The 15632-nt window shown below is 53.7% G+C and overlaps 1 protein-coding gene across 1 annotated transcript; it reads right to left on the bottom strand.

Annotated features, from left to right (window-relative positions):
• Positions 1-3312: 3312 nt before the first annotated feature.
• Positions 3313-6338, bottom strand: NXT1 (nuclear transport factor 2 like export factor 1). Its single transcript, XM_082644103.1, has 2 exons — positions 6021-6338; positions 3313-3979 (listed from the first exon to the last, which is right to left on the bottom strand). Exon 2 carries the CDS (start codon positions 3918-3920, stop codon positions 3498-3500), a length of 423 nt encoding a protein of 140 aa, XP_082500229.1. The 5' UTR covers positions 3921-3979; positions 6021-6338; the 3' UTR covers positions 3313-3497.
• Between the last annotated feature and the right edge of the window lie 9294 nt (positions 6339-15632).

Below are 15632 nucleotides of genomic sequence, written 5' to 3'. Positions count from 1 at the left end.
TGGCAGAGGACAGGCAGGGAGTGTCTTCATGTCTGGATCCAAGGTGCATCTATATTTACTTTAGGGTGGTTTTCCCGGAGAAGTTTCAAGCCCATCTTGTGCCTCATTTCAAGGAGGAAGCAGGTGAGATCCTGATGTAAGCAGCTTTTGGCAGGAAAGAGCTCTCCGAAGGGGCACCCTTTTGTGTTGTCACTTTAGCAAAGCTATATTGTCACTAAACTTAAACTAGGCGCCCCCATGCTCTACTCATCTCCTGCCCTAGCACACCTATCGAATTCTGATCACACCGTACCTTGCCTAACCTGTTGGTTCTTTCCGTAGATCAAAGAAAGAAAAATGAAGAATAATTAACAGGTGTACAGATCTATTCCCTAACTTCCCCTCAGTAATGGCACAAATAAACTGTGAACAAGACAGCACCTAAATAAAAGATCACATTGGGAATCCCTTGGTGGTCCAGTGGTTAGGACTTGGCACTTTCACTGCCGGGGCCTGGGTTACATCCCTGGTCGAGGAGCTAAGATCCTGCCAGCTGCATGGTGCGGCCAAAAAAATTTTTGTAAATAAAAAGTAAAGATCATGAGGAGTTGACAAGCCTGCACACTGTGGGAGATGGCTACGAGTCTGATACCCTAGCTCCATGATTAACTGACATTACGTCCCCTTTTCCCTTTAAAACTTTCATGGCAGGGACTTCCCTGGTGGTGCAGTGGTTAAGAATCTGCCTGCCAATGCAGGGGACGCGGGTTTGATCCCTGGTCCAGGAAGATCCCACATGCCGCAGAGCAACTAAGCCCATGTGCCATAACTACTGAGCCTGTGCTCTAGAGCTGGCGTGATACAACTACTGAGCCCACGTGCCACAACTACTGAAGCCCGTGCACCTAGAGCCCGTGCTCCGCAACAAGAGAAGCCACCGTGATGAGAAGCCTGTGCACCGCAACGAAGAGTATCCCCCGCTCGCTGCAACTAGAGAATGCCCACGCACAGCTACGAAGACCCAACGCAGCCAAAAAAATAAATAAAAAATAAGTTAATTTTTAAAAAAGAATTAAAAAAAAAACGTTTCATGGCGGAGCAGCATCTTTAGAGGTGGATTTCCAGGACACGAGTCTGCCTTCTCCCCAGATTGCCATCTTTCTGATCAAAACAACATTTTCCATTTCTACCAACACTTCCCTCTTGAGTACTGACTTTCAAGCATTGGGCATCTGGAGCTGAGTTCAGTAACACTGATGTGCTTGGGAAACCGAGGAACAAGGTCTTTCTGGCCTCGCCTCCTGATGGGCAGGACAAAATTCTCTCCTTAGGAGACGGCAGCGGGGATCTGTGCTTCATGTCAACCTGGTCAGTTCTGAGGCCCATTCCAGCTAAGAAGGGGCACATGTCCCCTCTGTCACCTGGGCCTGCGCCTAGGCCCCAGCCACCTGTCTCCGGACCAGCATTCCTCTTTATCTCTGCACCAGTACAGTAGGGACCAAGCACCATGGTTATTCAAGTTGAAATTAACTAGAATAAAATATAAACCCAGTGTCCCAGTCACACGAGCCACACTTCAAGTGGCTGGGGGACACGTCCGCTCACCAGCCCCAGTGGGGCAGCCTGATGCCCTCCTGCTCCCAGCACTAATGGGCCCACCCCGCTCCGCTCCTCGCTATTTCTAGAAGCCACCGTACTGTTTAGAGTTTACTAGTCTATGGCAGAAATTGGGCTGAGGGTAGGGTAACCAGCTAGTTCCAGTTTTCCTGGAACTTTCTTGATCATAGCATTGATGGCCTCATCTGGGATGCCCCAGTCCTGGGCAAACCAGGGTGCTTGGTCCACCCACAGAGCAAGTGATGTCTGACCGAGCTCTCAGTGGGATGGGGTCAGGGCAGTTTATGCCCTTCGGTGGGGACACCCTGATGACACGTGCTCACTTGTAGATAAGACAGTCCTGCATTCACCTAAATACCCACGAAGCCTCAAGTGTTAGAAGGCTCTGTGCCTGGACCCCCTCAGCCGGGCTGGAGCCCCTCTGGCCCCCTGTGCCCACCTCCATCACCTCTGAGTTTCTCAGTCATGAGCCTTTGGAAGTGAGCATTCTGTAAGAGGAGTTGGCTGTCTCTGAACCTGGGATCTTTTGTCTCCTGGGGCACTGGAGTGGGTTTTCTGAGGCCCCCAACACTGCTGAGATCTGGCCTTGGAGAATGGACCTCCTGCTCTTGGGGGGGCTCTTGCTCCCCTAGCAACTCTATGAATCCTGAGGACCATGTCCGCCTTCCTCTTAGCCTCTCCCAGGGGCCCAATCACCCAGCGCCCGAGACAATCCCCAGGCAGAGCTCCAGGCTCAGGCCTGCATCTCAGCCAGGGAAACTGACCAGGGCTTGCCCTTAAGTACAAGCTGCCCCCCCGTACAGCAGCCTCTGTCCTGCCTCCTGCCCTGTTCCTGTCCCACCAGCTCTCCGTCCAATCCCCAGGGTCAGGCCCCTTTTGCTCTATCAGAGGGGAGGGAGATCCTTCCCGACACAGCAGCAATGCCCACCTTGCCCAGCCATCCCCAGTGGACGCCACAGCCCGAGGCTAGAGGTCCCTGCTATCTGTGCAGCCTACACATCAAATTCCCCCATTCCTAATCCTAACCCACACCCCTAGCCCAAACTTTCGTCACAGATTTACCTGGGGAAGCCACGTGTCCACAAGATCTCATCTATTAATCAAAGGATGATGGAAACTTCTAGTTTTCTTCTCTTTCTTTACTTTGGAGAAAAGCAGTTGGGGTTGGTCCTCAGGGTCAATAAAACCAGCATCCAATTCTAATGCCCCCCAGCCCCACCTCAGTACTTCTTCCTCTTAAAAGCAGTTCTCCTCCTTCTCTTTGTAAGGGAGTAGTCAATGTAGCTGCTTCACTTACAAGCAATTATTAGCTAACTCCAGGTATCTCACCTGTTCTCATCCATGTAACTCCCAGCGCAGGTGCTAAGGGAGGGCCCAGCACCTCGTCGGGATTCTGATGTGCTCTAAAGTGTCCTAATGGACAGCTAGGTTGTTTCTGTAAAATGCCAATGCCAGCCCCACCCTCAGATATTCAGAAGTAGTTGGTCTGGGATGTGCAGCCTGGTGATTTTTCAAAGTGTCCCAACGGATTCCTGTGTGTGCAGGCTGTGAGCCCGGCTCTCGTACACCTGTGTGCACACCTGTGCCTGGGGCAGGTGCTCGGCCCTGGACCTCAGCCCCTGCAGTGCCTTCTGCTGAGCTTGGCGCCTTTAACCCTCCTTCTCTTGCTCCCCCTCCCCAAAACCTACCAAACACATCAGGCGAGGGGAAAAGAAGCAACATTCATATTATCGTTTTATTCGTCAGAATTTCCAGAGACAGGGTCTCTACTGGGCAAGTAGAAAAATAGAGAATTTTACTACTTTGAAAAGGCAGCTATGACAAACAAGTGTACGCCGAGAAAAGGGCCCCTGGGACGCGAGGGAGCACAGGGTTCAGTCTGGGGGTGTCTCCCCACGCCACTAGCAGGCCCAGTCCTGGAACCGGAAGCAGTCGCTGGCAATCTTCCACACCGTGTTGCTGGGCGAGGCCTGGGCTGTCAGGATGAAGTTCTGGTTGAAGTCCCGCTGTTTGTTGCCCTCAAACTTCACTGTCCCACAGATCACCACGAGGACCGTGGTCTGGCTCGGGGTGGCTTCATCGTGAACGGGCTGGCAGTCTACCACGTTGATTTGGAACTCACTGGAAGGGAGCATCTCAAAAAACTCACTCAAGGACTCTTGTCCCGAGACGGCGTTGCCGTTCCACACCAAGGTGGCCGTGCCCATGTACAGGCGGGACAGCAGCCGCCGCCTCTTGTCCATGGTGGTGTAGTACACGTTCACGAACTCCTCAGCGGCGCGGCAGGCCTGGTCCACGTAGGTCTTGAAGTCCACAGACGCCATCTCTGGCCCCGCTGAGGAAGGTCTCCACCCAGGTGCTTCCTGTACCTGGGGGAGCCGGGCTGTGGGGTAGGAAGGTGGAAGAGACCCTGTGTGAAGGCCATTGCCCATCCTGCCGGACAAACGAATACTCCTCCTCCTCTGCTGGTGGCAGAACAACTACACATGGTGGAGAGATGATTCTAGGCGCACACTGTTGCTGACGCCTGGTCTGACTAGGCCTCAGTTCGCTCTTTAAACTTTAAACGGGACCATTCCCAGCTGTGCATAACAGCAATGTTGGATGAAAAGAAGCCGTGTACACCTCGTGCTTAGTTAAAAAGCCTGAGACCCACATGGTCCGCAGTGGTAGCTATTACTATGAATTTTAACGGTTTCGTTTTATAAGCTATAGTACATCTGATAGTGGAAGGCCACTTTTTCCTGGAAGCATGGAACAGCTGTGACTGCCCTAGAGGAGAGGGTAAAGGGACTTTCCTGGCGGTCCAGTGGTTAGGGCTCCAAGCTTCCACTGCAGGGGGCACGGGCTCAATCCCTGGTCGGGGAACTAAAATCCCACATGCTGCGCGGTGCGGCCAAAAAAAAAAAAAAAAAAAAAAAAACATTACAGAAGCGGGTAAAGACACTGCACCCCGGGGAAGGGAACAGTGGCCCAACAAAGGCCAGTCTATCCTCAGCTCACCTACAGGGTCTGTGAGGGAGGAGGCAGGTTTCCTAAGAGGGTAAGAGAACAAATGCCATGAGCACAGGACAGGACCAACATGGTGGCCACAGTCTTCATGACGGGCTCTAAGAAGCTAAGCTGGTGCTGACTGGAATGAGAAGCTAAGCTCGTGCCAAGCTCCTGGGAGCACAGGGGAGCCCCGTGAGCCGAGGAAAGACAGGCCAGATGGAAGACATTCTATGGGGTGCGGGGTGGTGGCAGCAAGTTAGAATTGCAACTGTAGCCAAAATGTCACATTTCCTTAAAAAAAGGTCCAAAAGCACAAAGAAAAATTATTATTACCTTTTCTCAGGGTATGGTACAGCTATTATAGCTGTATTCTTTTTTGCACGATTAAAATATTTCACTAAACAAAAATCCAACACAGGACAACATTACTAAAATAGTGGATGGGTTTAGATTTACAAACTTAAATACTGAATATTTTTTTAAATTTCAACAACCTTAAAAAAAAAAATCATCTTATGAAAGAGATAAAAGATCCCAGGCAGGGTTGGGAAGGAGTCAGGCACTCTTAAGGGCGGAGGAAGGTGTAGGCCTGAGCCTCCAGCAGAGAACTAGCCAGGCTGGGCGGGAGCTCCCACCTAGAAAGCAGCGCTGGGTGCCCAGCGCTGATGCGGGGTCCTGCCACCCCCTCAGGGACCTCAAGTCCAGCCTCGCAAACACTCACTCCAAGCTCCTATTTCCTAGTGCTTTACATTCGTACACCACGTCCTTTAATGGTCACCGAGAACGGATGAGGGTGTTACTGTAACAACTTCACTAATGAGAAAAGAAAACTTACGTGTGGATGGAGGTCACACCCCTGATCTGTCACTACAAGAAATTGTTGCCGGGACGACGCGGTCCTCTCACTGGCTCCTGCCCTTCTAGGGTCCAGTCTGGGGCTCAAGGTTCCAGGAAGGACAGCAGTTTGCCATTTCCCGCTGCGGGCCCGTCTCCCTCGCTGGACTCCCCATCAACCGGCGTCCACGCGATTCCCCAGCACCTCGGGCCTCCGCCTCCCGAACGCAGCTCAACCAGCTGCCCGCCAGGGCGTCCGCAGGGAGAGAGGTCGCTCCTGCGGGGCTGCGACCGGCCCAAGACCCGCTGCGGGACCAGCCGGCATCCCCACCACGCGGGGGCCACCTACCTGCGCTGGGTGGTACCGACCTACGCGGGGGTCACCTACTTGAGCAGGGGGCACTTACCTGCACGGGGTCACCTACCTGCGGGGGTCACCTACCTACGCGGGGGTCATCCATCTGCGCGCGGGTCACCTACTTGAGCAGGGGGCACTCACCTGCACGGGGTTACCTACCTGCCCGGAGGGCACCTACCTGCGCTGGGTGGGGGTTACCTACCTGAGTGGGGGGCACCGACCTGCGTGGGGGACCTACCTGCACGGGAGTGACAGCGGGGCGGCGGCCCTAGTCAGCACCGGACAGCGTGGGCCTCAGTCAGCTGGGTAGGCGTGGGCGAAACGACCCTGGTCGGCGCAGGTCGGCGTGGGCGGCTCCGGTCACGCGGGCCGCGGCACAGAGGACTTTTGGGCCGGGCCCGCCGAGGCTCCGCGCTCCTCCGCTGCTCGCCCGAGGCGGCCCAGTAAAAGCTGCCTCCAACAAACCCCTTCCTCCCAGCAACCGCCTGATCCGGTCGGAGCCTCAGCGGACTCCCGCGCTCGGCCCGCCAGTTCGCACAGACGCAAGTGCACGGCCTTCGCCCCCGCCCCGTGACGGGCAGCTGTGCCAGCCAGTGGGACGGCGGACCGCAGGCTAGCACCGCCCAGGTGTGTCAGAGGCGAGGCGGCTTCCGGGAGAGACGCTTTCCCAGAAGACCACGGCAAATCCGTGCTTGAGTCTTCATTGGTCAATCTGGGTCACCGACTCCGGCCCGACGTTAGGTGGGGCCTCTGATTGGGCGAAACTTCGCAAGTCCCGTCCCCCGACTCTCGGGGCGGGGCTGTCTCGCGGGTGCGCGAAAGCCGCCGGGCATGAAAGGTTTATTGATGGCGCCGCGTTTTCAGAGTGTGTGTGTTACCCCCAACTTGGCTACGCTAGGGCGCACTTTTGCCTGCTTTCCTAAGGGAAAGCTTGCTCTCAGTGTTCAGGACAAGTTTAGAAACTGTGTGGGCTCTTCCATATAGGCGACCCCTCCGCCCCCAATGAAAAGTGTGGATTATAAACAAATAAGTTGCAGGCTAAGTAGAAAGGTGAATTGAACTCGCATCTTTGGAGCCGTATTCAGTGAAATTGGAGCTTAATGTACAAAACTCCCGAGCCAGTGAAATTGGAGTTTAATGTACAAAACTCCGAATCTCTAGAATGAAAATGAGAGTTGACCTGCATGTCCACTGGGTTGGATGTCGCACTGCTTTTAAGTTTCCTTATGTTTCCCATGTAAGCTCTTGTCATTTCGTTCTCATAGCTTCGGGGGAGGTATCATTATTCCTGATCTTATAGACGACGAGGCCGAGAGACAGAAGTTAAATGACAGCCTGGAGTCACAGAGCCACTTCAGTCCTAGAAAAGCTGGTTAGGAGGACATTAATCCAGCGCCAGGTTCTGGTGAAAACACAAGGCTTTAAGCCTGAGAGGCAGCAGAGCCAGCAGCGGGAGGATGGGAGGGCAGGAAGCTTTCAGATGTGTGGCTCCAGCATCTAAATTGTGCCTGACCCACAGCAAGGGCGCGATAAATACTGTTTGAATGAACAGACGGGGCTGGGTTCAATTCATTGCTCCACAACATTCTAGTTGTGATGACTCCTCTCTAACATTTAATCCATTGCTCTTGGAAGCAAGCCTGTTTTTTACTCCCCCTGTGGTCCTTGAGTTTGGGAGGTTAGAGACACCGCTGGCTCCAAGGGCACAATTCTGGAGTGGTGGGATGCCTGGTTAGGGCTACTGAGCCTAGAGAAGGAGTTTGCCAGGGGATTTTGGAAAAGATGATGTTTGTCTTTCTCCTGGACATGTGATGTGTGCTGCTGCAGCCATCTTGCCACGCTGAGGGGGGCGCCCTTGTACCATGAGGCAGACCGGAGAGATGGGGAGAAATCAAGAGTTTGATGACTGTTGGGAACCAAATCAACTCTGAAGTTTAGACTTTCTAATTTCAAGAGCCAGTAAACTCCCTTTATTTTTTAATACTATTAAAAATTGGGCATAAACAAACGTATTTGTAAGTTAATTAGTGTACTAGCAGAGTGCACTAGCAGAGTGATTGTGCAAAGTGAGTTAACCTACCTGAGGCTCAGTGCCTCACCTATAGAAGAGGGATAGTAATGCCATCATTTCCTCGGGTTGATGTGAGGAGCTAATGGAGGAGGCTGTGGTCAGCGCTTAGCCCAGGGCTGAGCACAAAGCAAGCATCCAGGAAACGTTGGTGTATTTTGACATTTTGCATCGACAGCAGCTTCCTTATTTGCCAACAATCCTTGCAACAACTGGCTTTTATTTATTTTTTTTTTGCAGTACGCGGGCCTCTCACTGCTGTGGCCTCTCCCGTTGCGGAGCACAGGCTCCAGACGCGCAGGCTCAGCGGCCATGACTCACGGGCCCAGCCGCTCCGTGGCATGTGGGATCTTCCCGGACCGGGGCACGAACCCGTGTCCCCGGCATTGGCAGGCGGACTCTCAACCACTGCGCCACCAGGGAAGCCCAACAACTGGCTTTTAAACTTGGGACAAGTGTACTGACAAATTGGTAGGATTTGTCACCAAATCACATGGGCGCCTTCTGGAAGATGAGCCTGGCTTGAGCAGCCGTGGAACCAATGACCCATTTGCCTCGTGGAGTCTCTCCAGGGACTCAGCTGGTCAGATACGCTGAGCTGCTGGCAGCTCTGAAGACAGGCTGGGATCTTTGGGTCTGTAAACACAGGGCCGAGCTTTCCGAGTTGTCAGCGTAGTTCTGTGGTGCAGTATCTGATGACGTTTGTTTGCTGCGAGGGGCTGCGTGACTTGGAGCTTATCTCCGGGGGTCTACGGTGATGGCTGGGCAGTTGTCCCTCCAACACGTTGCCTCCAAAACAATCATGTGTTGTTTTTTCCCCTGCCTTAGAGGAATCATCTGAGCTGCTGCTGGACCAGGGTGAGCTGGGGCTGCATTTCTGGAAGGTCACTTGGGACGAGACTTTTAGGGGAGATTCTGGGAAGGCAGGGAGAATGGAGGCTCGTTAGCTTAGGAGCTGAGCTGTGGCCGGAGCCCAGAGGGGAGATGTGAGCAAGAGAGAGGGAGGGACGGAGAAGGGCAGCTGGAGTGAGGTACGTGTGCACACACCTACACACTCACACACGCACGTACACACACCCCAGAGAGGAAGCAGCTGAGCTTCCCCAATAGCCAGCAGTGGGGCAGGGGGCTGCCTTGGAAATAGACCCTCCAGTCCTGGTCGGGCTGCCAGTGCTGGTGTGGCTCAGGGCAGAAATGAGCCTCCCTGCCAAGCCCTGCCCCAGTGGATCTCAGATTCCCGAGCAAATAAATGGTCGTTGCCTGGTTATGCACCGAAGCTCCTGTGGTCTGTTGTGCAGCACCCTCGGAGCCCCGCTGAGGCCCTGTCCTGAGGCCCCAGGAGAGCCTCCAGTCCAGGACCTCCCTTTTTAACTTACACCTGTATGACCTGGGTGGGCCACTTGCTGTTAAGGGACCCTGAAGACCCCACCAGGTCTTCCACTGGGACACGGCCTCGAGGAACTGCCCACAGTCCGAGGCCGGCTCCCTCCTCATCTCGAAAATGAAGCCCTGAGAGGGAGATTTGTTCATCTGCAGCCAGAGCCAGCATCCCAGGGGCTGGAACACCCCTCCCTGCTTTGAGACTAGCACGTTCTCGTGTGAGCAGGGTAGGTGGGAGCCACAGCAATGTGGATGGTGTGGGTGGGGTGCGCCGGCTCTGGAGCAGTGACCAGAACAAGGAGAGGCAGTGGACGATATGATCCCAAGGGTCTGCGTTCCCAGCAGGGAACGTGTCACCAGGGGGACCAGACAGAGTCCCATGAGCACAGCTCCTTCCAGCAGCACCACCCACATTTGCCCTGTGAGCTTTCCCACCCTGCTTCAGTGTTTCCCACTTGGCTGATAGATCATAGCCGGGCTGGCCCGAGCCTCGTTTCTCTTAAGGATGACGTGGCCCCTGTCTGCGCCAGTCAGTGCCTCACTGACTGAACTCTCAGGGCCGTCTGATTTCTCTGCTTCTCGGCAGCATCCCTGAATGTTGCGTATGAATTGCTGGTGTGTGGCAGATCCAGAGCAGAGATTCAGTGCAGATTGTAGATTTGGGAGGTGTGGGAGCACTGCTGGGGAAGAGGGCCATTGAGACAGGGCGGGTATGATACTGTGATTTACAATAAAAGGTACAGATTGGGTCTGCATCCCCTTTCTGGCATAGAACTCCGAAAACCCTTGGAATTTCCTAAGTGATAAGAGCAATAAAGTTGTCTTTTGTTGTGTTAATGAGGTGACTTTGGGGACCACACCTAAGGGTGGGGCTGGTTTGCAGAAGAACCAATCAGGTGATGAGAGGATTAAAGGCTAGAACTTTCAGACCCATGCCTGGATCTCTGAGGAGGTGAGGGGCTTGGAGGTTGAGTTCAATCACCAATGACCAAAGATTAACCAATTGTACCTGTGTAATGAAGCCCCCATAAAAATCCCAAAGGTAACGCGTGTACGTGGAACCTAGAAAAAGGGTACAGATGAACCGATTTGCAAGGCAGAAATAGAGACACAGATGTAGAGAACAAACGTATGGACACCAAGGGGGGAAAGGGGTGGTGGTGGTGGTGGGATGAATTGGGAGATTGGGACTGACATATATACACTAATATGTATAAAATAGACAACTAACAAGAACCTACTATGTAAAAATAAATAAATAAAATAAAAATAAAAAAAAAAACCCACAAGGACGGGGTTCTGAGAGCTTCTGGGTTGAAGAACACCCAGAAGGAGGAGGCTGGGAGGGTGATGAGCCTGGAGGAGGCATGGAAGCTCCACACCCTTTCTCCACACCCTGCTCTGTGCATCTCTTCCATCTGACTGTTCCTGAGTTACAACCTTTTATAACAAACCTGTGATCTAGTAAGTAAAGTGCTTCCCTGAGTTCTGTGAGCCGCTCCAGTGAATCACACCTGAGGAGGGGGTCGTGGGAACCTCTGATCTACAGCCAGTTGGCCAGAAGCCCAGGTGACGACCTGGACTTCTGACTGGCATCTGAAGTGGGAGTATCTTGTGGGACTGAGCCTCCAGCCTGGGGGATCCGACGCCATCTCCAGGTAGATAGAATTGTGTTGAACTGTCGGAGCCCGGTTGTGAAGACTCTCACTTCAGTGACCTCAGGGATGATGATGTGGACCTTTTCTGACCCTTGTGACTTCAATCAACTAAAGCTTGGAGTCTGTGCACCTTTGCCCTAATTCTATGCTGAGGTCTCCTGCCCAAGCCCCTTCACGAACATGCATATACCCTTAGCTTAACACTTCCCCAGTCTTGCTGCTGGGGAGACACTCCTTTGGGAAAGATCCTCCGTGTTCTCTTTACTTCCTGCAAGTAATACATCCCCCTTTCTCCCGCTCTTTGGCTTGGTTGTGTCTTTTGGCCTGATACCCACCAAGAGGTGGACCCAGTTTTTCAGGTAACAATCCCACCTGGAGGCCAGAGAGGGGGATAGAGCTGAGGTGTCTGCACCCAACTCCTGAGGGTCAAGGGCTGAGAGGAGGGTGTCATTTCCTGGTACCATGGTCTAAGGCAGGCGTTGTAAGGGGTGGGGACCCCCATGCCCAGTGTCCTTCACAGGACACCCCTTGCGGGCACGGGGTGGACCTGTGAGGTGCCAGGTGCCAGTGTTATCACCCCCAGATGCCCAGCCGAGTGTGCTGTGTCCCTCTTTAAGCCATGACTGCTCCAAGCTGACCACCCTGGGAAGAGCATCGCGTTTCCTGGTCCCTGCCTTCAGTGAGCTGACCGTCAGCGTGAGGTCATCACGGAGAGGTGGCCTCGTAAAACTGCCTGTCCCCTGGGGCCCCACTTCACACCCACACCCACAGCATGGCCCAGAGTCTGCGGAGACGTGTGTCTAGAGAGGCAGCGCTCTACCTGGAGAGGCCGAGGTGTCCAGGGAAGACGGGACCAATGCCAAGGAAGTGAATAAGGAACCAGAGTCTTAGAACTTTCCTTCCCCCTGGCAGCCTGGGGAAGCTGCATAGAGCCGACAGTAGGGGTCTCCACGCTCTCCTTCCTGGATGAGGGTCCTCTGGCCACAGACTCCAGCCTCACCCAGGGCGGAGCAAGACACCCCGGGGGTCAACACCCCAGAGCTGCCCTCAACAGTGACAGATGGGGGCTGGAGGATAGATAGCCCAGCTCCTGAGCCCCGGGAGGGACGTCTCTGAGGATGCCCACACTGTCCCCAGTTGCCCTTGGAGCCGGCCTGTCCTCAACCTTCCGACGCCCAGCACGTGCGTCCAGTGGCCACCTCCCCATTGCCCCACTCTCACGGGAATGATTGTTGGGGTCACTGCTGGGGGAACCCAGCCTCAGCAGTGAGAGAGAAGACAAGACTGTCTCGACATCAGATGTCCTGGGGAGTCTCCAGGGGGTCCTCCGGGCACCTTGCAGGGTCAGTACCTTGGCTACCAGGTATGTTGCAGCAACAACAATAAACAGAAATAAACCCAAACATACCTAACAGACCACAAGCATCAGGACCCTCTGGAGGGCTTGTTAACTCACAGAGGCTGGAGCCTTTGCCTCGGCTTCTGCCTCAGAAGGACGGAGTGAGGCCTGGGCTTGCATTTCTAACTAAGTCCCAGGGCTTGCTGGAGCAGCCGGTGCTGGTCCAGGACCACAGGGAGAACCACTGCCCTGACCAGAGGACAGGGCCCGGGGATGGAGCTCCGAGGGGCTGCAGGGTGAAGGCTGGGAGAAAAGCCCCTTGAAGCGGAGGCTTCCTAGGTTCTGCTGATGGAAGTAACCCCGCAGCCCACACCTGGGATTCTCGTGATTTTAGCATCTTAAATCGGGCATTACTTTCCATCCCTCTGGCAGTTAGTTCAGACCTGACGACGTGCGTGGTTTCCCCACCTTTGACGCTGGCTGAACTTTCCTGCCCTTGGATTCCGAGCTGCTATTCAAGCAATGGCCACAAGAGTGTGGTCCAGGCTTTGGAAAGAGCTTCTGCACGCACGTCTGCTCATCTCAGCTGCTCCAGGGCTGCGAGGACAAAGCAGCTCTGTTTTTCCCAGATCAAACCCGGGAAAATGTGGCAAAGCCCAAGACTAGCTCTTGTGGCTTGGCAGGGGGTGTGCCGAGGGGCTTTGGGTTTTTCTTTACGGGGAGGAAGTGTTGGGAGCCTTTGGGAAAGCGGATGCCCTGTGCCCTCTGGAGCTGCAGAGCCGGTCCCATGAGGTGAGATCAAGCAAATGGTCCACCAGGGCTGGGGTCCGCTGCCTCCCGGAGAAGGAGGAAAAGGTGTCCCCAAGGGAGAGGGCCTGATGGTAGACGGTGGCCGGCACACTGGGCCACAGCTTATTGTCACCGGCACAAGCCCTGCGCCAGAGAGATCTTCCCACAGCCCGGGATTCTCTCTGTTCTCGTCAGTTTTTCTTGAAACCTGTGCTCGCTGCTTAGGAACGAACCTTGCCATTTGGAAGTCAGATCAGATGATGCTTTACTTTAAAGAGCTGTGCAGAAGGATTGCAAACTTATCATCACTCACTGTCAGGGTCTTGACTGGCAGCAGCTCCCAAATTGCAGAGATTTTGTGCGGGGGAGGTGGGAGGGGTAGACGGGGGCGGCAAACAGATGCTCCATACCGAAAACTGTTTTTCAGGATTCTGAATGAGAAGCTGTTTTTACTGTCCCAAAGAATAACTACTTCCATCTGTGTATGGCTTTATCCAGAAAACTCTGTGAGGGAGGTTTCATGATTATTTCCATGTTATAGAGGAGGAAACGCAGGCTGGGATGTTGAGGTACCAGTCAGCTTGGCCGCTATAACAAAGTACCATGGACTGGATGGACTTAAACAACAGGAATCTATTTCTCCCACTTGTGGAGGGATGGCTGAGACCACTTAAGAGCTACTCTCTTAGCAACCTTCAAGTGCACAGCACAGTATTAACTACAGTCGCCACGCTGTACATTAGATCCCCAGAACGTATCCAACTTATAACTGGAAATTGGTGCCCCAGACCAGTGTCTCCCCATCCCTGCCCCACCTCCAACCTCTGGTTCATCATCATTCACTCTCTGTTTCAGTGAGTTTGGCTTTTTATTTATTTATCTATTTTTCTTTAAAAAGTTTTTGAATTCTTTTATTTTATTTCTTTTTTAATTAATTTTTATTGCAGTAGAGTTGCTTTACAATGTTGTGTTAGTTTCTGCTGTACAGCAAAGTGAATCAGTTATCCATATCCATATATCCATTCTTTTTTAGATTCTATTCCCACAGAGGTGAGTGTGGCTTTTTGAAATTCCATATATAAGTGGCATTATACGGTATTGGTCTTTGCCTGACAGCGTAATGCTCTCAGGCTTCAGCCATGTTGTGGAACATGGCAGAATATCCTTCTTTTTTTATGGTTGAATAATATATGAATATTATTTACATTTAAATAAATTTATAATTTATATAAAATATAAAGCATCTCCTTTGGTTCCATCCTCCCCCTCGTTGTTAGCTTACGAGTCGTGCGTTTAGAGGAATGGGGCAGTCGAAGGAGAGGAGAGGACGAGAGTGGAGTGAGTTCAGATACAAGCAGTTTGCAGAACAAGCCCACTGTGAGTGGCCCCTGCTAGGCGCCCATGCCATGGGCTTTCGTGGCTTCCCAGGGAGGCTCGGGCAGGTGATGTGAGCGGGTTTTTACGCTGGGCTTGGAACACAAGAAGAAACACTGTAGGGACATCACGGGCCGTCCAGAGACACCGTTCGGGGGGGTGCAGGGTCAGACATGCAGGTTTGCTTAAGGTCCTCATTTGCAGGCAGGGCCTGGCCCCCGACAGCCTGCTCTCCTCCAAACCTGCCTGAGGCCTGTCCGGCATCCAGCGAGCACAGAGAGGTCTGGGAACCCGAGGACACTCGCAAAGTATTTTGGGAAGGTCAGTCGAGAGGGTGGGGCCTGAGCTCCTGGCAAGGCTAGGAGAGGAGGGTGCCTCCAACCTGGTTATATGATAAGCATGGAACATTTTCCTTGGGGAAAACAACGCCCGCAATGCAGCTTTGCATTGGGAAGAGTGGAAATGCAGAAGGAGCCGGAGAAGCCCAGCCCCAGTTCTGATTCTTTGTCTGTTGACTCCTCCCTCCTTCAACTGTCAAGTCTACTTCTGAGCACTTTTGAGGGGTGAGTGGAAGAAAGCAGGCAGGTGCACAGACAGGTAGGGCCTTGGTTTCCCCATCTGGGTGGCACCCGACGCTGCCTGGGTGGCCTCTTCGCCGCCAGTGGATGCCCATCCAGGTGCTGGGGCTACGCTCAGCTTCCTGGTGTGTGACCTGGGCCATCACACAGGGCCCTGTGCTCAGAAGGGCCCCGAGCTTGGTTCCATGCTTGGCGGTTGTGTCTTGGAATCTTAACAACTTCTGAGCAGGGGACCCCGGGTTTTCAGCCTGCACTGGACCCAGCAGATCACGTAAGCATTCTGCCTGGGGCTTTGGTTTTTCTACCAGTGGAGGAAGCAGGGATTGGATTGGGCCTGAGGCCCTGAGAGAGAAGGGCATGGCATCTGAACTCAGCGCCGTGGACGGGCTTGAGCAAAGCCAGAGGCCAGGGATGCTCCTCAAGAGAGGAACCTGTACGGACTGTGGGCAAAGGCCCAGCTGCTTCGGGGGCCAAGTGACCGCATGTGGGATATGGTTGGAGAGAGGGGCCCCTCATAGCACAGGCGCCCAGGGCTGCTCTGGCATCCAAATAGTGTGGGAGGCCTGGAGTGGACTGTGGGTGCTGGCCAGGGCTCTTCCCGAGCGGCAGGTGGTTTGTGAACAGCAGAAGGAGACCAGGAATAGCCACAGAGGGGACGAGGGGC

The sequence above is a fragment of the Mesoplodon mirus genome (genome assembly GCF_964341445.2).
Source record: "Mesoplodon mirus genome assembly, chromosome: 15".
NCBI lineage: Eukaryota > Metazoa > Chordata > Mammalia > Artiodactyla > Ziphiidae > Mesoplodon > Mesoplodon mirus.
The sequence above is the reverse complement of the archived record's forward strand: the minus strand, read 5'-3'. Positions and strand labels throughout refer to the sequence as shown.